At 38.6% G+C, this 23174-nt stretch overlaps 2 protein-coding genes across 4 annotated transcripts; both read left to right on the forward strand.

The window, feature by feature from the left end:
- On the forward strand, nt 1-12592 carry LOC144655674 (uncharacterized). Of its 3 annotated transcripts, XM_078515989.1 has the most exons (5): nt 1-169; nt 336-396; nt 3564-8162; nt 8931-9406; nt 10516-12592. In XM_078515989.1, the coding sequence occupies exons 3-4, from the start codon at nt 3582-3584 to the stop codon at nt 9402-9404; spliced, it is 5055 nt and encodes a 1684-aa protein (XP_078372115.1). In that variant the 5' UTR covers nt 1-169; nt 336-396; nt 3564-3581; the 3' UTR covers nt 9405-9406; nt 10516-12592. The 3 variants fall into 3 exon arrangements, with proteins under 3 accessions (XP_078372115.1, XP_078372108.1, XP_078372100.1); XM_078515982.1 differs by having other exon boundaries at nt 1-396; XM_078515974.1 differs by lacking the exons at nt 1-169; nt 336-396 and having other exon boundaries at nt 3311-8162.
- Nucleotides 12593-17781: 5189 nt separating this feature from the next.
- Nucleotides 17782-18612, forward strand: LOC144648404 (tetratricopeptide repeat protein 28-like). The gene has a single exon (XM_078507976.1). It carries the CDS (start codon nt 17782-17784, stop codon nt 18610-18612), a length of 831 nt encoding a protein of 276 aa, XP_078364102.1.
- The last annotated feature ends 4562 nt before the right edge of the window (nt 18613-23174 follow it).

Consider the following 23174-nt stretch of genomic DNA (forward strand, 5'->3'; position numbering starts at 1 on the left):
TATTTTGTATTAGAATCTTTGTATACTTATCCATAGATTTATAATATATTTTTGTATGTATGACGTAGCGGCTAAAACCCGCTGCGATTTCTTAGAAATTAGAAGATAGGGAAAGTCCCGCATGTGACAACACAGTTTCACTTTACAGCGCAGATTGAAGGCCGTCTCGGTAAGTACAACTAGAAAGGAAAACGAGGGTTAAACGACTCAAAGACATCTTGCTAGACTCACTTTTTAGCTTAACGTTATATCGCTTTTAGTTTTACTATTCTGAATTGACATGAAGCCAATCAAAAGCGACGAAACCTTTAAAGAACACGGTTGTTTGTCTACAGAACAGAAATTTCAAATTGAGGGAAGGAGAACGCGACGAAGAGAAGACGTTAATCGATCAAGGTACATTAAAAAAGTCTGTCAGTGTCGTGTGTTGTATTTAAGGGAAGTTATGTAGAAACCTAGTTCTTTGTTAGATAATTTGTAGCTGCACTGTGTCGCTAAACGTTCACCGAAGCGAACTGGATCCCTGCGCTGGGTTCTTAGTGTCGCGAATGTAGATGAACTAATTACAAACGGGATAAGGATACTCGGCCGGTGTAATAACACTGTATTTTCGCTTATTTCACCGTATTAATTTTGAGGTTTGAGAATTTCAGCCAGAATGGGAAACTTATTTGATGTGGTTCATTATGTTGCGAATAAAGCGCCCTGTTGTTGTTTGTTTTTTGTTTTTTTTTGTAATGATGATTTTCGATCACGTTTGCGCACTCATTTCACATGATTCGTGATATTTTTTAACAGATTGCATCTTCAGTTCATAGCTAAGAGTTATTTATTTGGTTACAATTTTGAAAAGCGTTTAAAATAGACGTCAGAGACGTCATATAAGCAGACCATCGTCAGGGATACGCTTTCAGCCTTTGTTTTAACTTTGTAAATTATTAATGTTCGGAGAAAAAGCGAGATGATTAGGTTTTTTCGTGAATTTTTAAAAACTTGAGCCTCCCTCTCAGCCGGCCATGATTTTAGTGTTCTCCCAATCCATTTGTCATGCTCCGTGCTAGGGTTACCAAAGTAAAGAACCCATTACTTTCGGATTTAACAATATCTTTCTATCGATACTTTCGGTTAGTTAAACCTGTCCATATGTCGTTCGACCCATCTTAATAACATACAGAGGGGAACTGAGAAGCATTAATCTTGTTGGAACCAATTTGCAATACATCTAAAAAGACTGATATATTCTTTTTTCGTAAAAAAGGGGTCTTCTGTTTAAATTGCTGAACGTTAATTAAGAAGTATGAATGCTTGGGTCCGCATTTATTTATATGAAGTCAAATCTGGGATTAGGGAAGCGAATAAACACTTACCAAAAAGTGTCAAACCGGTCCTTGATCGTTGTTAATTGAGAGGAAAGGTGGATTTCCACTAACGCGAAAATTTTAACGTGCTTTTACGTGCGTGAAAAAATTTAGAGACAATGTATGAGGGGGGAGGACTTGGGTAAACGTGTACGCAAATCCTTTATACATTGTTTCTAAATTTTGTCACGCACGTAAAAATTTACGCGTTAGTGGAAATCCACCTTAAAAGGGTAAAAAGTAATGTCTCCAGTCATTCGGACGCTAGTGTCCCATTAAGCCGGAGCTTATCCCGGCTCCTGTAGAATTTCGACACTAGGACTATTTCTACTCCCCCCTGGATGAGATGGTAGTCCATCGCAGGGTTCCCCAGCATACAATTCGCCGGTATTCATTTATCCACGTCTGTGGAGTGAGCGACTATGAGAGTAAAATTTCAGTCTTATCTAAGCGGAGTACAACGCAGTGACCGCGGCAACTAACAAACCAACCCGGACTTTTCGATCTAGATTCCCGCGCGGTGACCATTAAGCCACGACTACCTTCTGTTATTCTATAACCAGCATTAATCATCTAATTAATTTTGATACGTTTTGGCGTAATTTCGCACGTCCTCGAAAATGACCGTCTGCCAACCGTCTAACTCTTGTTTGAGTAAGCTAGAGCTTTGTGCACAGGTTATCTTATCTTGGATGGCTGATAATAAACTATTATGCAACTCATCAAAAACTGAAAGTTTGCATTTTTCATCTCGTTATCTTCAGCAGCAACCTATAGCTGCGGTGGATATTGCTGGTTCTAAGATCAAGACAAGCGTGAATGCCCGGGATCTTGGGGTTACTCTTGACCAGTGCTTAACGATGTCCACTAATGGACCGTGCCAAATATCTTCCCTCGACCTCTGAACGGAAACAGAGCAAAAAAACAACAAGTAATCGGTGACCTTAAAGTCAACGGATACCCCCCAAAGTTTCATCGATCGTTGTCTTGTTTCGGCTCAAGAAACCATACAGCCAGAAAACCAAGAAAGTCAAGAGAGTCCAAGGGGTTACGCTTCAATCACTTACATAAAGGGTGTTACCGACGTGTGCTTAGCAGAGAAAACATAAGAACCACTTTCAAGCCTGTTAAAACACTGGGCAGTATCTTTAAGAAACCAAAAGACCGCCCCGCCACAAATCAGATCAAGGGAATTGTGTACAAAGTCAAATGCAAAACATGTGATTTTGCCTAGGTGGGAGAGAGCAAAAGATCATGGAATTCGCGCGGCGCAGAGCACAAGCCTGGCACAAGATCTAATAACGAAAGCGCAATAAGATGTCACGCGGAAACAACAGACCATGACATTCATCCGGATTATGTAGAAATTTTAGAAAGAATTGTCAACAATAGGCAACAACACCTTTTCCTAGAAGCGCTACATTCTATCCAGGACATTTACTGTGTGAATGAGCATGTACATTTCCCACAAGTTTGTTTAACATTGGAAACATCCCTAGAGACCGGCGGCGTATAAAAACTTATTATGCAAAAACTGAACCAATTTTGACTCTGATGAAGGTAACAGAGAGTTACCGAAAATTCAGTTTTATACGTTTTTACCAACGCTTTTTTAGACCGATTTTTAAGATCAGATACAAACCAAATTTTTATTACGTCAAACACTGATCGCCCTAATAACATCTTATCTACTTCCTTTAATATTTTTTCTTTATTGTTTCCTTATATTAATATATTTCTTGTAAGAGCATTGAGATTTTTTAATGTAATGCGCAAGAAATAAATTATTATTAATCGAGTTAACTTATGCGTGATACTGACGGAGTATATTTTTTAAACAACGTAAGTAAAATTGCATACGCGCAAGTCAACATTGCCCTCGTTAAAACTGATTTTGTTTTGTCGTCAACAAACGAAAATAAAAGTCCTAGTCTAAAAGTTCTTTTTGTTTCGAGAAAATGATAAATAGTCATTTTACTAGGTGCTTTATAAGTTGCAAAAGTTTGAAATCAAGCGACTAGTTAGTCAACTAGGACTTTTATTTTCGTTTGTTGACGACAAAGCAAAATCAGTTTTAACGTGGGCAATGTTGACTTGCGCGTATGCAATTTTACGTACCTTGTTTATCACCGACTATCCTATTGTATGAGAAATAGGCACCTCAATCACAACTTGATCAATATTAACTTCATTTGTTTTCTTCAGGTTTTAGAAAAGACAATCATGGAAATCGCAAATTTTATTGATGAAGTCTTCATAGGCATAGTTGTTGCTAATTTCCTTCTCAACACCTGCCGTGCTTTGAAAGCCATCGAGCTGTGTAAGGAATGCTTAATAATCGTCAACAGCTATGCAATCGTAATGGAAGAGGAAGTAGCAAAACCCGTGTATCAAGGAATATATTGGGCGATGCTACAGGCGTATTCACGTATTAGTGATTACGCGAATGCGATAAAATACGCCAAGAAACTTATTCTCATTCACCGCAAATGTGGCGAAAGAGCCCAAGAAGGCAAAGTAACTGCGCAACTGGCGGGGCTGTATCAAAGTCAACATAACTATATAAAAGCAATAGAACATTTTAAGAAAACGGTCAAAATATCTAAAGAAGTTGATGACAGAGAAGGAGAAGCGTCATCTCTCGAGTATCTAGGAGATTTATTTCAATCTATTGATGAACATGCCAAGGCTAGAGCATATCTTGAGAAGGCACTTGAGATCAGGAAAGGAATTGGCAACAGAAAAGGTGAAGCGGTAGATTACGGTCAACTAGGAGTTTCGCTTTGCAATCTTGGTGAATATGTCAAGGCTGAAGAACATCTTGAGAATGCACTTGCGATCAGTAAAGAATTTGGTGACAGACAAAGAGAAGCAGTAAATTACGCAAACCTAGCAACTCTGTATGAATTCCGCGGCGAACATGTCAAGGTTACAGCACATCTAGAAAAAGCACTTACTATAGCGAGAGTTATTGGTGATGCACGGATAGAAGCAGCCTGTTACCGAACATTTGGAACTATGTTTTTTAAACTTGGCGAATATGCGAAAGCCAAACAACATCTCGAGAAAGCAATTGCGATCAGAATTGAAATTGGTGACGGAAGAACAGCAGCAGAACATTATGGCGAACTTGGGGATTTCTGTCGTTTACTTGGTGAATATGTTACTGCTGAAGTATACCTTGAGAAAGCGCTTGCTATAAGGAAACAAATAGGTGACAGAAGAGGAGAGGCTGCGGATTACGAAAGAGTAGGAACTGCGTTTGAAAACCTTGGTAAATATGGAAAGGCAAAGGGATATTACGAGAAAGCGCTTGCCATAAGGAGAGAAATTGGTGACAGGGAAGGGGAAGCCGCTGTTTACGGACACTTAGGAACTGTGTATTCATTTCTGTTACAAAATATCAAGGCGATAGGGTATCTCCAGAAAGCTCTTGCAATCAGAATAGAAACCGGCGACAGGAGAGGAGAAGCAGCAGATTATGGAAACTTAGCAACTATGTTTCATTCTCGTGGTGAATATGTTGAGGCTGAACAGTACTGTAAGAAAGCGCTCACCATCACAAAAGAAATTTCTGACAGTCAAGGTGAAGCAACTTGCTACGGAAATCTAGGAACTGTGTTTCAATCTCTTGATGAAAATGTCAAGGCTAAACAATTTTTTGAGAAAGCACTTGCAATCAATAAACAGATTGGTGACAGGAAAGGAGAAGCAAAATACTACGAAAACCTAGGAATTGTGTTCCAGTCTCTTGATGAATACATCAAAGCTAAAGAATATCACGAGAATGCGCTGGCGATCAGAAAGGAAATCTGTGACAAAGAAGGAGAAGCTACAGATTACGAAAATTTAGCATTTGTATTTGACTGTCTTGGTGAATATATGAAAGCTAAAGAATATCTCGAGAAAGCACTTGTGATCAGCAAGCAAATTGGTGACAGAAAAGGAGAAGGAAAACAGAACGGAATACTAGGAGCTGTGTTTTGCTCTCTTGGTGAATACGTGAGCGGGGAAGAACATCTTAGAAAAGCACTCGAGATCAGGAAAGAAATTGGTGACAAAGAAGGAGAAGCAGCAGATTACAATAATCTAGGAACTTTGTTATTTTCTTGTGGTGAATATTTAAAGGCTAGAGAACATATCGAAAAATCAATTGCGATCAATAAAGAATTTGGTAACAGAGAGCTGGAAGCAGCAAATTACGGACACCTAGGATTAGTCCTTGACTATCTTGGGGAATATCGTAAAGCTACAGAATATCTCGAGAAAGCAATCGCCATCACAAAAGAAAGTGGATACAGAATAAAAGAAGCAGAACATTGCGGAAACCTAGCGAATGTGTTACTCTCTCGTGGGGAATACGTTAAGGCTAAAGAATATCTTGAAAATTCGCTTGTAATCATAAACAAAATTGGTAACAGAAAATTGGAAGCGGGAATTTACGGAAACCTTGGCGTTGTCTTTCGCTCCACTGGTGAATTTGCCAGGTCTAAAGAATGTTTCGAGAAAGCGCTTTTAATCACCCAAGAAGTTGGTGATAGGAAAGGAGAAGCAGAATACTACGGAAACCTAGGAACTCTGTTTCATTCTCTCGGGGAATATGGCAAGGCCAAAGAATATCTCCAGAAAGCACTTGCCATCACAAAAGGGACTAGTGACAGAAAAAGGCAAGCGGAGCATCATGGGAAATTGGGGAAGGCGTTTAAATTGCTTTCCGAATATGAGAAAGCAAAAGAACATTTTAAAAAGGCACTTGCAATCAGAGAAGAAATTAATGACAAAAAAGGAGAAGCCGCGGATTGTGGTAACCTTGGTTCCGTGCTTCAATCTCTCGGGGAATACGTCAAGGCTAAAGGATATCTTGAAAAAGCACTCGCCATTAGAAAGGAAATCGGTGACAAAAAAGGAGAAGCTGACGATGGCGGACAACTGGGTAATTTGCTTACATCCATTGGTGAATTTGCGAAGGCTAAACAACAAATCAACAAAGCACTTGAAATCAGAAAGGAAATTGGCGACGACAGCGGAGAAGCTGCGCATTACAGAAGCCTCGGAACTTTACATAGATCTGTCGGCGAATATGTCACGGCAAAAGAATACCTCGAGAAAGCGCTTGCAATCAGAAGTGAGATTGGTGACAGATACGAAAAAGCTGCCGATTACAGGGATCTTTCAATTGTATTCCTTTCCCTCGATGAATATGCTACGGCAAAACGATACCTTGAAGAAGCACTAGCGATCCGAAAAGAAATTGGCGACAGGGGAGGAGAAGCAGCAGCTTACAGCGACATAGGAGGTGTATTTCACTCTACTGGTCAACTTGAGACGGCTAAAACATATCTCAAGAAAGCAATTGCCTTAAAAAAAGAAATTGGTGACACTAAAGGAGAAACTGCAGAATACAGAAACCTCGGAACTGTCTATCAGTCTCTTGGTAAATACGAGAAGGCTGAAAAGTATTACAAGAAAACACTTGCGTTCGCAATACAAACTGGCGACCGAAGTGGGGAAGCAGAAACGTACGGAAACCTAGGAGCTGTGTCTCAGTCCATTGGCGATTTTGTCAAGGCTAAAGATTACCTCGAGAAAGCACTTGCGATCACAAAAGAATTTGGCGACCGCAAAAGAGAAGGAGCAAACTATAGAAACTTAGGAACTGTGGTTTCTCGTCTTGGTGAATACGTTAAGGCTAAAGAATATCACGAGAAAGCACTTGAGATTAGTAAAGAAACTGGAGATGTTTTACACGAGTGTGAATGCCATTTGCAGCTTGCAGTAGATAATTTTAGTAAAGGAATGACACAGGAAGCTTTACCAAATATCTTCGCTGTTTTACAGCACTACGAGAACTTGCAAGGTCTCCTCAGAGACAATGACCAATTCAAGATATCATTTCAAGACCAGCGCTTTTTTATCTACTGGTCGCTTAGTTTTTTGTTGTGTGCAAGCGGAGCTCCTAGCAAAGCTCTATATGTTTTGGAGCTTGGCCGGTCTCGAGCCCTGGCAGACTTAATGTCAGTTCAATATGGTTCCATGGAAAAACCAATCTCTGCTAATCCGCAATCATGGGTTGGTATTGAAAGTGTCATTAAGAAAGAAAGCAATTGTACTGGTGTTTACATATCCTATCTTGGAGGGATAATGGATATTTGTTTTTGGATTCTGCAGCCAAACAAAACCACGGTTTTTCGGAAAATAAAAGTGACTGACGGTTGCATTAATAAAAGATCATCAAAACATTTTGATGATTATTTTGAAAACGTCACCTTCCGCGGTCAAACCTTACCTCAAGGACAGTGCGAAGATCGTTCGTTGTTTCCTTCAAGCGGTGCCCACTTGACTTGTAACACATCTCCGAAAAAGAGTCTTGCAGCTGCCCGACTTGTTGAGGAAATTGAAGAAGAGCAAGATTCTGAATCGAGTCTTTCTATGTGTTATAACATGATCATCGCTCCTGTAGTTGACCTTCTCGAGGAACCCGAGATCTTAATTGTACCTGAACGCTCCTTGTACCAAGTTCCCTTTGCAGCCCTAAGTGATGAAAGTGGAAAATATTTATCAGAAACTTTCAGGATCCGCATCGTTCCTTCTTTGACGACCCTCAAACTCATTCAAGACAGTCCTGCAGACCATCACAGTCAGACTGGCGCACTGATAGTGGGGGATCCTGAAGTTGGTCGGGTGTTTCTCAAGGGACGCCTTCAACATTTATCGCGATTGCCTTTTGCACAAGAGGAAGCAGAGATGATTGGACGACTGCTGGGCGTTCAACCTTTGTTAGGAGAGCACGCAACTAAACAGGCGGTAATTTACTCCAAGCTTCTACCTTACCACGAATTATCACCTTTATTACCCACTTCCTGCTCCCCTCTGGCCTCGTAGCATGGTCAGTAGAGCAACGGTGATCTAAATCGGGAGGCCGTAGGTTCTTATCCCACTGAGGTCGTTTGGTCCCCGATTTCCTTTCTAGGGCTAACGTTCAGGACGAAATCTTGGGTTATTTTCCATTACTTAAAATTACTGAAAAAAAATTCCTTAAAATTTGGCATAGATGTTATACCTTTTCAACTGCCCTTTTTGCCGTTTTTTAAAAAAAAATTATAAGCCAATTTTTTTGCTTAGTCAAAAAAAACACAAAATAACCAAAAACGCAAAAACGACCTGGACAACCCCTAATTTTTTTGTTTTTAAAAGTTATTACTCATCAGATTCAATCCGTTTGGGGAATTTCAAAAATTTTCACCGAAGAAAATTAAAAAAATTTAAGATCAAAGCCATAAAAACACCAAAAAATAGGTCTTTTTGAGTAGATGTAGCTCAAAAACAAAGGCCGTTATTTTAAAAAAGAATAATGCACAACATATTTTAGTCCTTGTTTTTAATATTTCGGCAGCTTTTATTTAACTAGTTAAAAAATAACGCGAAAATGATCTCTTGATGGGTATCACTTGTGCGCGCGCCGTAATATCTCAAAACCCTATGGAGCCACCTTAAGCGCCAACGCTCAGAAGAGAATCTTGGGTTATTTCCCAGCACTTCAAATAACCTTAGAATTAATTCTCTACTTTCCAGGTTCTTGAAGCGATAAGCTCAGTAAGCCTGATACATTTTGCTGCCCATGGTGACGCCGAGAGAGGAGAAATTGCCCTTGCTCCTGTGCGCACTGAAAATGGAGCTCCCCAAGAAAAAGATTACCTTCTGACAATGTCTGAAATTTCGAAAGTCCAACTGCGAGCTAAACTGGTAGTACTAAGCTGCTGTCACAGTAGCCGTGGGCAGATAAGAGCCGAGGGAGTTGTTGGAATCGCTCGAGCGTTTTTGGGATCTGGTGCACGCTCGGTGTTGGTAGCACTGTGGGCCATAGAAGATAGTGCAACAGAGCAGTTGATGAGACATTTCTATGAGCACCTCGTTCGTGGGGAAAGTGCCAGTGAATCTCTTCACGAGGCCATGAAGTGGATGAGAAGTAACGGCTTTTCTGAAGTTAGGCTATGGGCACCTTTCATGCTGATTGGAGATAACGTGTCTTTCGACTTTGGAAAATAAAGGTGAGGTTTTTTTTATAGAAAAAACATCATTCTTTTATTTAGCTTTGCATCTTTGAGGATGGGTATATGAGCGTTTAATACAGGGCTATGGCCGCTCGTTAAATAACGGCTGACTGAAAGTTTCTAACATTTAATTTGATCTCAAATCAGGACAGGCACATATGTCATATGTGACTGCGTAATGCGGTTCAAGTCAAGACCCATATTTCAAGCTTAAGTGTAAAAGCAAATATCGGAAAATCATGGTCATTATCCATGATCTCGCGAGCGTTTAGCCATCTTACAGTGTCCATAAAAATGCTCCGAATTTCCACTCTGATTTTATTGGTGATATTCAAATGGTTACGAATCATTGACCGATTTGCTTATGGAAAAATCAGATTCGTATTCTTATTATTTAACAGGATATTTTCTTAAACAAAAGAGCAGTTAAACTATTTTTACGATTACCGTTCTGCGAAAGAGCACACAGTAATTCATATTCATCTAAGTGATAACGTTCCGTTAAATCACTACTTCGATTTCAATAATATGCCAGCAATATAGTATTTAAATTAAAAAAAACTCGACTGACGTTACTGTACGCTGCATACAAGACGGAACACTACTACTACCACGTGATCAGTCCATGAGTTGTGATTGGCGTACTTCGATCCATTTATTTACTTCTAGACCCGCTTGGGGTACAAATGATTTTAATTACAAATAACGGCTTTAAAGAATGCACTTGTTTATCAGCTGGGTTTTGAATATACTAATTCCCAGGTCCTGAAAATCGTTGTAAATGACAAGGAACCAAAACTATATGTGCAACCATACAATCAGCCGTAAAATATTAGTGATTTCTTTACCAGTAAAGGTTTGATAACAACAGGTTGTAAGCTTCAGTTAGATAATCGATGAATTAAAAAGGTTGCAGTATAGCTGTGTATTGGAGTTTGCTGCCCGGCTGCGGCCATACAATCTGTCAACATTTTTAATACTTAACCTAGCAAAGTAAAACTATTCACTGTGCACCATTCGTTTGGACCACTAAAATATTGTACTCATTGCAATATGTCTTAATAACACAAAAGGTAATGTTTATTTTTTCTTACTTATGGTCGTAGGTGCTATAACAAGAAGGAACTGAAAAACATGTATTCCCCGACTAAAACTACAGAATGACCTGGAGAAAGTTTTTATACAAGCGATATGTAGTAAGGACTTGTATATAATTGATTTACTTAATAGCTTTTGCGTCCTTAGTTTTCTTTTACTAGCAGGAAGTGCTTGGCGAATGTTTTAAGCTCCTCGGTTTTTTATTTCAGAATTTTCATGTTTAGCTGCGTAAAAAAGAATGTTTTAAAGTAATTGTATTTAAGGTGCTTAAAAAATGTAAATAGTAGTCTCGTAGATTACCAGTCATGACAAACTGCCAGATGAAGTGGCTAGAGTTACTCGTGTCAATTTGATAAGTACAATTGCGCATAGCCAATAAGCACTTGGCTACCCTATTTCCCCTTTTTAATTCTTTGTATTGTAGCTATTTGTAGCTCTTGATATTCACCTCTGAAAATTCTTCGTCAGGTAGATATTACTCACCGATGCACCCTTCGCCGTTGGCGAATAATTGTTACAGGTAGTTAGATTTTAAATTACTTAGCATTGAGAAAAGCTGAAGGGCGCAACCTAAAGTTGTTTAAAGAATTTGTTAATATAAACGGTTTCGATTAGAAACTAGACAGAGTAAGAGAAAATACTTTTGCATTCCATTATCCTTTGTGAGGATGACACTAGATATCTTCGACTAATACTAGATCTTTCAATCAGATGAAAGAGAGAAGATGAGAAACCATTAGGGGCTATTAGGTTCTTAAAATGTATCGACACTTGGTTAGTGTGAATCATATACTGTTGTCGCGGAATCTAATTAAGAAAAATGTTTTGGATTATGGCCACAAGAAGTAGTCTATCCTGGCGTTTCAAAAAACTGGGTAACTTTAACGGTATGTCAGTCATGTTTTTGCTAGAATTTGCCAATAAAAGACGTTATTTTGTAAACCTTAGAAGTTACAGAACTTCGAAACGTAAGCCGGATTTTCCAGTCGAGTTGACCGCTTTAGAAATCTACAACATAATATACATTAAAGGGGCTAGGTCACATATTTTTGGTAATTCTGTTTATTTTCGTTAATTAAGAGCTATAAACCTCAAATTGGCAGAGAAAAAGTCTTTTAGTGGCAAAATCACGACCACGTAACAAACAAGAAAGATTCCGAGCATAGTAAATGACACTTTCATACAAATTGAGATAAACTTGAAAAATGTCGGGCCGACGTTTTTACCCGAACGCAATCCTTTTTAATCTTCTCGAATTTTGCCCATCCATGCCCCTTTTTGGCCTTTCTGTGTTTCTGCTGAGTTCTTCTACAGTTTAAAGCCGTTATTGTGATATTTCAGTTAATTCTATGACTAGTTGGTCAGTGCCGCAATTGCCTAAAATTGCGTGACATAGCCCCTTGGAGCACTGGAAATGTATTTCCAGAGTATTCCCAGAGTATTCCCGAACCGGACCGGATCGGATGGGCTTCTGTTTACATTGAACCGTTTGGAACCGATCCGGACCGGTTCCAAACGGATAACGGTAAACGTAATGTAAACACTTGTACTTCATTAGTTGTTTCTGGATTTCGATCTGGTCCGTGCAATTTTTTTGACGCCCACTTTAGACATCGTTAGTGGCGGCCATCTTGAAGTAGGCATAAAAAAAAATGCCCAGTCCGGCACGGATCCAAACTGGACTTCAAAACAGCAGGTTCAGTTTTGGATCCGTTTGGATCCGTTCTGGACGGGTTACAGAGCGATACCGTGTAAACAGGAGGCCTACTTTAGGACTAGTCTTTTTGTTGCTTGCGTGGCAGGTGTCGAAAGGGGACGGGAGGGAGGAAAAGAAAGAGAAGAGCGGGAGATCGAAGTGTTTTTGCCATCTCTGCTGAAATGTAGACCTCCTTTGCCCTAGTGGAAACCTGATAACTCAGTTTTGCTCCTTCCTGGTGAAGTAAGCTGCCCACGAAACAAGAAAAAATCTCTATCCGATCCCTAGCAAACATTAACTAAAGGTGTCACCGGGTCGTTACAGAGAGGCGTTTACACTACTGAAGTACTGAGCTACTGCAAACAGGTGCAATAAAAATAAAAAACTTGTTTGAGTGATGAGTATTTGATTATATTTCCGGTAAGATTTGGACTTACAGAGTGAAGACATGTCATGTAACATGGCTTTTTCCATAATATCTCCAGAAAAAAAAAGAATTCTAGTAATTGTTTGTTTGTAGGTGGCCTTATTTCAGACTGTGATGCTACACTGGAAAACTGATCTGAATGCATATGTTTTAGATAGCGAAACGAAAAAATAACTATTCAAAGAACATCGCATGAGATCTGAGATGGAACAATAAAAACATAATGCTAATTTTGGTCTATTGACCTCAAATCAGGAAAAACCATAGGCAGGGTATACTATCCTCCAAACGTCTGTTTCGCCCATTCTGGAACCTTTATATGACCCCGGTTAACCGACGCTTATGTTCTTACAATCTCAGACATCCAATCTGATCGTGTAAAAATGTCACTCACGCAAAGCTTTCCAAGGAAAGGGCCCATTCATTGAGTGCGCGGAATCTGATAAACTGACGGAGCGGTGGGCGAAGTATCCTGGGGGGAGGGATTCCAATGAGACGAAAAAAATTAAACACTCATTGAACAGAATTATCTTATTACTTTCAGAGATACTTTTTTATTGTGCACTGAAAACGCGTGACACCGTGACACAAACTTCAGTTTCTAACAGTCATGTCATGCAACCAACAAAAAGCAAAAGAGGGGAAGGCAGAACGTTTTGAATTCGGACGTTTTAGGCTGTAAAACAACACAAATAAAACTTACAGTAAGAAACCAAAATTCTAAGTATTTTATTTCCTGCTGTAATCCATCTGGAATATGATATTGGTTGGTAACAGATCTTTTATCATTTGGCTTTTTTGAAATATAATCTCTGGGTATATAATAAATGGACAAATTATGTTCGGGCCTCACTTGGAAATTTACACACATGCCAGGCCCAAAGATAAGCGTGTTTTCTTGGTTATTTGAAAATTGAAGTAGTTTTCTGGACGGGGAATATTAGACAACTTGTGTAAAACGACAATCGCCGACAACGTTTCAAAGAATGGAAAACGGTGAGTGCGACATACCTTACACAACACTTACTTTTTTAGTACTACGTAAGTTGTCGAGTAGAGCGTATTATAAAATTGATAAAAAACCGTATTTTTGCAAAGAGACTAGAAGCATATTTATGTACTAAAGTTGCTGAGATTTTAAAGCAAGTCGGTTGAAATATTTCCTGCATTTAAACTCGAAAGATACAAATTATTGCAATAACGTTGTCAACAGGCAAATAGGAACTAAAATACCTCAATACGCCTTAAAACACAGGTGTAAATCAGTTAATTAATTTTAGTTAGACAATAACTTACAACTATAAACGTGTGGGTTTACTACTGTAAGCAGCGACGATTACTCTAACTAATTCCTATTCGTCTCTTTCAATTGTTTTTTCTTTTTTTTAATTTTGATTATATGACAACATGATTGTAAATTAGATATATATACATATAATAAATTGAACGTTTGTAATATTCATGAGTTAAAGTGAGGCGTTGACACTTAGTAAAAGAAGGAGACCTCTTGAGATATATGCTGGATTTCCACTGACGCGTATTTTTTTACGTGCGTTTACGTGCGTGAAAAAATTTAGAGACAATGTACGAGCGACTTGCGTGCACGTGATCTTTTCAAGGTAAAGTAGAGAGGAAGGAAACTCAAAAAGAAATTTTCTATTTAATGCTACCAATATTAATGTAGATCCTTATTGCAAGGCTGGAAAATAAGATAAGTGAACATATATGTTAAAGATCTTAATAAAACAAAAGAGGGCAATACAACGGCTATTCGCGTAAAGTAAAAGACAACGTTATCATAAAAATTTACCTGCTACACATTTGCAAACAACGAGAAAAGACGATCAAAAACAGGAAGCGAACTCAAAGTTTTCAGTGTCTTCTGACGCTGTCACCTTTAGTGAAATTAGTTCATTGTCTTAAAAAAAACATCCCGTTGAAAGCAGTTTTCTTTTATATTTCAGTTTTCCCTCGTCATTTAGAACAAAACATTTCCATACAAGACTGCACCAAGAGACAATTGATCCCTGACTTTGTTTCCTTTCGACAAGAGCTTTTCCATTTTATTTTTTTCATTTTTGGTTAACCAGGAAACCTTATACAATTAATTTTGCTCTGACCTTCGATAAGGCCGGGTGAGGAAAAGTTTAGCTTTAATTCTTGGAAACTGTAATCTAACACTTCTTTTTTTCTCCTTGTAAGCAACTTTTTTTCAAGTGAGGTCTCAATGTGAGATTGATTTTTTTTTAAATCTACTTCATAATTACCGTGCGCGTCTTAGTAGAAGGCGCGTTTCGCAATTTTTATTGTGCACGTCTAAACTGAAAACTTAACCGAGGAGGCCGTACCTAACACTGAATAAATAAGTGCTTTGTGGTGCATTATAAATTATTTATGATATACATCCAATCATTTTTCTATCAGACATAGATAATTTTCTCAACAACTAAAGCGTGTCCATTTTGCTACTCCTGGTAAGGTCCTAAATTTTCTAGTACAACTGTATGCACAGTGTATGCAAGAGGAAATTTTGTGTTGATTTCAATTTGGCTCAGTTTGCGACGCAGTAGAAGCAATGAGACTTCTCCCCAGCGATTTTAAATGGAACAACAAAAGCAACAACAACAAGAACTGACAAGGAAATGCAGTGATTTTATCCTTATTAAGCTTTGACCTTATATAAACAAGGCTATTGCGTGATTATCAAAACTTTCTGTTTAAATGTAATCTTTCGCTTAAGTATACTTCTTCCGTGTATGTTATCGTATGATTTTACCATGGTTCATGCTTGTATCATAAAGTGAACGATTTTCCATTTTTTTTTTTACTAAAGGAGAGGCTACAATGAACAACAACCCGAGAGTTTTACAAGTCATCGTTATAGGTCAAGTTGTTGCCACCTTTCTTCTCAATACTTGCCGTATTACAAAGGCCATCGACTTTTTCAAAGAATGCTTGAATCTCCTTAAAAGCAAAGTATTGGTTAGAGAAGATGTCAAATTGGTTTACAAAAGGATCATTGCTGCAATGTTTCAGGCCTACTGTCTTATGAATGATGATACAAGTGCAATACAATACGGAAAACACCTTCTTGACATACACCGCAAAAGTGGTGAAAAATACGAAGAAAGCAACCTTAGCATTAATGTTGGGGGACTGTACCAGCGTCGAAGAAAATACGTTGAAGCAAAAGCGTTCTACAAAAAGGCATCAGCACTAAGTGCAGAAATTGGCGACAGACGAGGAGAAGCCCACTCTTATCGTAAACTAGCAATTCTGTGTAAAATACAAAGTGAATATGTCAAGGCTAAAGAATATTTACTAGAAGCACTTGCGTTAAGAATAGAAATTGGTGACGAAGAAGGAATAGCAACAGATTACAGCAATCTAGGAATTGTGTTTCGATCACTTGGTGAATATGTCAAGGCTAAAGGATATCACGAGAAAGCACTTGCGATCAAAAAAGAAATTGGTGACAGTCACGGAGAAGCAACAGATTACAGCAATCTAGGAACTGTTTACCAATGTCTTGGTGAATATGTCAAGGCTAAAGAATATCACGAGAGATCGCTTGTGATTAGAACAGAAATTTGTGATAGAAGCGGAGAAGCGTCATCGTACGGAAAACTAGGTACTGTGTTTGTATCTCTTGGCAAATATCTCAAAGCTAAAGAATATCTCGAGAAAGCAGTTGCGATTAGAAAAGAAATGGGAGACAGAGATGGAGAAGCAGATGATTACGGAAATCTCGGAGTTTTGTTTCAAAATCTTGGAGAATGTGATAAGTCTGAAGAATATCTCAAGAAAGCACTTGCAATCAAAAAGGACATTGGTGACAAAGGTGGGGAAGCAGCAGCTTATGGAAACCTTGGAGGCGTGTTTCACGATCGTGGACAATATGTTAAGTCTAAAGAATACTTTGAGAACGCACTTACAATCGGAAAAGAAATTGGTGACAAAAATAAAGAAGCAGCAGCTTACGGAAATCTCGGAACTGTGTTTGCAAATGTTGGTGAATATGCCAAGGCAATAGAATATCTAGAGAAATCACTTGCGATTAGAAGAGACACTGGTGATAAAAACGGAGAAGGCGTAGTTTATGGAAACCTTGCAGCAGTGTTTAAACGCCTTGGCAAATATCATAAGGCTAAAGACTATTTGGAGAAAGCACTTGCAATCAGAAAAGTAATTGGTGACAGAAATGGAGAGGCAACAGATTATTTTACCTTAGGATTTGTGTTTCAATTCATTGGTGACTATCTAAAGGCTAAAGAATATTTCGAGAAAGCACTCGCGATTAGAAAAGAAATAGGTGACCGAAAAGGAGAGGCAGAAGGTTACATGCACCTAGGGTCTATGTTTGCATGTCTTGGAGAATATGCTAAGGCTAAAGAATATAATAACAGAGCACTGACAATAAGTAAAGATATTGGAGACGTTTTACTCCAACTCGGATGCTACCTTAGCCTCTCTACTGAGATGTTTTCCCAAGGAAGATCACAGGAAGCCTTTCTAAATCTCCTTCAAAGCTTTCAAAAGTGCGAGGACTTGCATGGTTATCTCAGCGGCAATGACCAATTTAAGATCTCGTTTTTAGACCAGTATGTTAATCTGTATAGGCTTGTAAGTGCATTGTTTTGTGCTAAAAGATCTATCAGTGAAGCTCTCTATGTTTCGGAGCTTGGACGGGCGAGAGCCTTGGCAGACTTGATGTCACTCCAGTACAACGTCGAAAAACAAATCTCAGCTAACCCGCGATCATGGGTTGGTATTGAAAGTTTTGTTGAGGAAGAAAGTAACTGTTCTTCTCTATACATATCGTATTATGCCCAAAATATTTTTCTGTGGGTTCTCAAGGCAAAGCAACCCATTGTTTACCGAGAAATAAACGTAAATCAGGAATGCATTGTCAAAGAATCAGTAAGAGATTTAGATGAATTTCTGAAAAAAGAAACCTTCAGAAAGTTTCATAGTTTACCCCAGGAGCGCTGCGAAGATCGATCTTTGCTTTATTCAAACTATTTTGAACCAACATCCTCACCTTCATCTTCACTCGAGTCGTCTCTGGAAGACTGTCTCGGATCTTCCCGACCATTTGTGGAGAAAGATGTCAATCAAGAAACCAAGCGGAGCCTTCTCCTGTATTACAACATGATCATCGCTCCTGTCGCTGACTTACTTGAGGAACCCGAAATAATTATTGTTCCTGACCGCTCCTTATACAAAGTTCCATTTGCGGCTTTGCCTGATGAAACTGGAAAGTATTTATCAGAGACTTTCAGGATCCGCATCGTTCCTTCTTTGACGACTCTCAAGCTCATTCAGAACAGCCCAGCAGACTATCACAGTCAGACTGGTGCACTGATAGTGGGAGATCCTGATGTGGGCAAGGTGCGTTATAACAGACGCCTTAAAAACATATTACGATTGCCTTGCGCTGGAAAAGAGGCAGAGATGATTGGAGAACTGTTGGGCGTACAGCCTTTGTTAGGACAGCAAGCTACTAAGCAGGCGGTACTTGAAAGAATAAATTCTGCGAGTCTGATACATTTTGCTGCACATGGTAATGCCGAGAGAGGAGAAATTGCCCTATCCCCTTTACGCAACATTGATAGGATTCCACGAGAAGAAGATTACTTGTTGACAATGTCGGACATTTCGCAAGTTCAACTGCGAGCTAAACTTGTGATACTTAGCTGTTGTCACAGTGGAAGTGGAGAAATCAGAGCCGAGGGAGTTGTTGGAATCGCTCGAGCGTTCTTGGGATCTGGTGCACGGTCAGTGTTGGTGGCACTGTGGGCGCTAGAAGACAGTGCAACAGAGCACTTTATGAGACGTTTTTACGAGCACCTTGTTCGTGGGGAAAGTGCTAGTGAATCTCTTCACGAGGCCATGAAGTGGATGAGAAGCAATGGCTTTCCTGATGTGAGGCAGTGGGCTCCATTCATGCTAATCGGAGATAACGTAACATTTCAATTTTGAACATAAATAGGTAAGTGTATCTAAGAAAAACTTGTAAAAAGCGGAATCTGTAGTCGCATGGCACTTAGGGACTGACCATTATTTTTCTGGAGGGGGGGGGGGAATGAAAAATATTGAAAAAAATTGTTTGCAGGGCCTAAAAAGACAAAATAAATTGTTTGCAAACACGATACGTATAACAAAAAATAGTTAGATATTCGAAAAAAAATGTTTGCAGAGGTGCATAAACTAAAAAAGAAAGTTTGCAAAGGAAAATTTTTCATCCCCCCTCCAAGAAAATAATGGCCCGTCCCTTAGTACAGGATATCTGTTTAAAAACTGCACAGAAATGTCATTTTCTTCATTATACGCCAATGCCCAATCAAGCATTTGTGTTTTGAAATCTCGAAAGGTATGCTCCATAAAGTTTAATTACAGCTTGTGTTATTACTAGTTTGGCAAAGCCAACGCAGCGTAGACTCTGTAATCCTCGTTGGACTGACTATAGCCTGCGAAAAGATAAGAAGGAGCAACATTTCTTATTTAACCCTCGGACGTACAAGCAAACTCATACCCCCATCATCGTACAAGGGGGGGGGGGGGGTGGATAGAACCCCTCCCAGGAGTTTTCGTTATATTAAGGCGTAGCGAAATTATTTTGCTCTGAGAAGAAAGCCCTTAGCTTACTCTACAAGATGACATTTTACAAGATGACATTTAATTGGCTGTGACGTCATATGGCGTCACGTGACGTCATAAGAGCCGCCATCTTGGATCCGCCATCTTGGATTTCAACATTTTCTTAAAAAGTCACAAAATAACAGAAATTGATGCAAAATCAAGCTAGAATGCTTATGGAATGTAAAAATAAACAAATCTTGCACTGCTGTTATAAAAAACTGGAAAAAATCAAGAAAAATGTTAAAAATGACGATTTTTGGCAAGACCTGTTTGTATTTATGACGTTGCCATGGCAACGTCACATACCATGGACACATGGTTGACATATCAAAATTTCCGCAAAGGATGAATGAACAGCTACCGAAAGTTTCAGCATTGTAGGGTAAATGCTTTTTTCAAAATTTGGGAAAAACCTTACGGGGGGGTGGCATCCACCCCCCACCCCCCCCTTGTACGTCCGAGGGTTAACAATTATTCGCCGAAGATTCACTGAACCTGAGGCGAATAATTGTTTTAGTCTAATTTTCAGAGGTGAATATCAAGAACTGTAAAATAAAGAACTAAAGGGAGGATTAAAACTAACTCTGGCTTTAAATTCTGATTTTGAAATTTTCAAGAGGTAGCAACATTTTTTTTTTCTTTTTAAGTTGCTGATAAATTACCAAAAAGGACTCTGGACGAATAAATGGAACAGTACGCCAAACGTCAAACTCGCAAACTGAACCGGAATGAGCAAGTTCTTAAATGAGTGTTAGCTACTAAAGACTCGTATAATCTATCGGTTAACTTTCGCGCGATTTCGTTGGCTGTCTTGGTTTTAAATAGAGATCACTGAGAAATTTCCCATCGATTTTGTAGCTCTTTTTTTAACTCATTCATTTGTAATGACTTTCTATTTACAATAGTTGAAGAGAACAAAGGGTACAAAACCGCTTGTCAAAGATATCTGCGAATCCAATCTTTTGTTATTTATGTTTAATTAAATCAAGTTATACGAGTAAGTAGAATAGTAGCGCTAAGTTTTAATTTTCTAATTATCTGCCAAGGTGGTTCTTACCTTTCATATTTTAAAGAGAAAACAAAATTTTGTTTAATAAGATAATCAAGAAGATAAGAAATCATTAGAAACCGCCGGTAAATCCAGCTTGATTTGTGGTTAACTGTGACTTTGTAAGCTAAAGAACAAATATAAAATTAATATTATTTTTCAAGCGCTTTGGATGTCTGCAAGAAAAAGGTGTATACTGATGTTTGAAAACTTGTTCAAATCTCAACGACGGAGTTGATTTTTATATCTATATTTTTCATCCGTCTAATTTGTAAATACTGAATAAACAAATACAAGACGCTAAACCTCAATGGAACAATTCTGTCAACAATAGCTTGTGTTAGATAAACAACAACAACAACATAAGAACACATCGTGGTTGACTTTTTAGTTGATAAATTTCATAAACTAGTTTCTAGGTCTGTTTGTCCTGAATGTTAGCAAATGAGAAATAAACTACGTATTAGTAAAGCTTTATCCTTGGTCACTTGAGTTGTAGATCGCGACATTTCGACTGCTCGCTGCTAGTCTTTATCAGGCGATGAGGTCGACAGGTAGTAGCACGATGGACGGCTATGATTGGTGGAGTTCGATCCTCACTGTGCCGGTGAGAGGTTCCTTCCTCAGCAGTTCGCTGTCACACTGATCCCCGTATACCTTTGTCGTTGTAGGCGCGCGGTCTCGAAATGGGGCTCTTCCTCAACCTGTGAAACTCACCAGTGACGTAAAACAAAGAACGACTAAGACAGCAGAAAACCTTGAAACAATATAGAGCAGAAAACAAACAAACAATAGCTCCAAAACAAAGAAACATTTCACAGGTCCTTACACCGAGGTTAGCCCCGAAGTGGCTCCAATTATCTCGTAAAGTAAAGGAAACCGCAGTGGATTTGAACTCTGCCGCGCGCTTTATCAATAAATATCAAGATCTGAAGTACAAATGTCGCATGCGCCGTGAATGGGCCTAAGGGCAAAAAATTAATCGAGATTTTTTTGGACTTTATTTATTTTTTCTACTTTTACCAATACTGCATTAACATTTTAATGAGCTCCGTAGTAACAGCCCGAAGCAAAACTCAACTCCAAGGATACGGTTCCACAGGCCGGCAGGACCATCAAGGCGGCCACCGCAATCAGGCGTCCAACGCCTAAACACGAGGCCGGCCATATCTTTCTATCAGCCTTATTCTGCGCTGATTTTTGACGAGATTTCGAAAACGATCTTGACAAATTGATTTCAAGAAGCTATGCGTTTACGCGCGTAATCTTTTGTCAGGTGTCTTAGACTGACCGTGACAACAAACTGTACATGTGCGATTAAATTAATTAATTTTTTACGTTTCGTTGTAAGTGACCAAACCGGTTACCAGAACGAAAGCTTGACTCAAGTAAAACGACACTTTGAACTACCGGCAAAAAAGCAAATAAGGATACGATGTATTTGGCCACCAACAGTTGTTAAGTGCAAGAAAAAAAAAGTTGACTGAAAACCTTTTGAAACCTCCTTGAAATAGACAGAGTCGTGCGGCGTTTGAATTTTGTTTTTTTAGATTCGTTTCCCATCGCTCTAGAGAACGCAAGTCCGTGGGAGCCAGGCAAATTAAAAATAAAGAAACTGAGCAAAAGCAATTGTAAGTGTGGGAGCCTGAAACGTAACTCCTCTAGCGGTGAAATTTAATAAGGAGATTTTGTTACCTTACAACCTTACAAGTTGCTTGAAGACTTACGAGGGTGATTTAAGTGGATTTCACTGCCATTCATCATCCATCGAAGTATTAAAAGGAGTGAAGCCAATTTAGAACTGACACACGTGATGGGCTCCTGTTTGTGCTTACACTTTTATATGGCCTTTGAGAAAAAAAAATAAATGACTATTCCCAATTTGGAAGTTACATTGTTTACTTTTCATAGCAGTCCCTCCCAGCCACACGTTCTAGCTATTGTAATTTCACTGGTGTTCAGTCTTTGGTACATTAGTTATATACTTAAAAAAAAGTTATACTGAAACGCTTTGATTTCTTCATCGTATATCAAATTTAGTTTCAAAGATAATCTTTACAAGCTGATCGATAATTTAATATCTGGCTAGATTTTTTTATTGATTGTTGTTCTGATATTTTTATTGCAATTAGCCTTGAAGGAAAACTGTCAGGTTATTCGACCCAACCTAAAGTTCAAATTCGATTATGATTGTTGTTGTTTTTGTTTGTTTGCTGTGTTTTTTTTTTTTTGACACACTTCGTGATTTGCATTGTTAATAAAGGGAATGAAATGAACGTCAACTAAAAAAAATAATTGCTTCCAGCGGATTTAAAATACAAAAGAGACAATTGGTAGGCTCAGAATAAATTTTATGAGCCAACAATTCAATCTCCGGCTAGTATTTCATTTTATTGTATTTCTGATTGCCTTTCTTATTAATTTTTGTTTGCTTGTTTAATTTTATTATTTTTTTTTTATTGCAATGATAACCAGAAAAATACTTAACCTTGAAAGAAAGTTATCAGGTGATTCGACCCAGCTCAAAGTTAAAAGGCAATTATGATTGTTTTGTTGACTTACGGGCTGACAATTCGATCTCTGGCTATTTTTTTTTATTAATTGCTTTTTGCAATAACCAAGATAATTACTTAGCCTTAAAAGAAAATTGTCAAGCGATTCGACCCACTCCAAAGTTCAAAAGCGATTATGACTGGTTTTTTGTTGTTGTTTTTTTTTTTTTGACACACTTCCTGATTTGAATTATTAACTAAAAAACTGAGAGAAATTGCTTTCCGCGGATTAATACATAAGACTGGACAGAGCCAACAATTCAATCTCGGGCTAATATATCATTTTATTGTCTTTCTGATGC

This window comes from Oculina patagonica, chromosome 1 (assembly GCF_052425735.1).
Source record: "Oculina patagonica isolate OP01 chromosome 1, crgOcupat, whole genome shotgun sequence".
Lineage (NCBI taxonomy): Eukaryota > Metazoa > Cnidaria > Anthozoa > Scleractinia > Oculinidae > Oculina > Oculina patagonica.

Excerpts from the sequence above, each read along its gene's own strand:
- LOC144648404 (XM_078507976.1), top strand. The coding sequence starts at position 17,782 with ATGATCATCGCTCCTGTCGCTGACTTACTTGAGGAACCCGAAATAATT.
- LOC144655674 (XM_078515974.1), top strand. The coding sequence starts at position 3,504 with ATGAGAAATAGGCACCTCAATCACAACTTGATCAATATTAACTTCATT. Across the intron at positions 8,163-8,930 it reads AGCACGCAACTAAACAGGCG|GTTCTTGAAGCGATAAGCTC; the intron begins GTAATTTACTCC and ends TCTACTTTCCAG.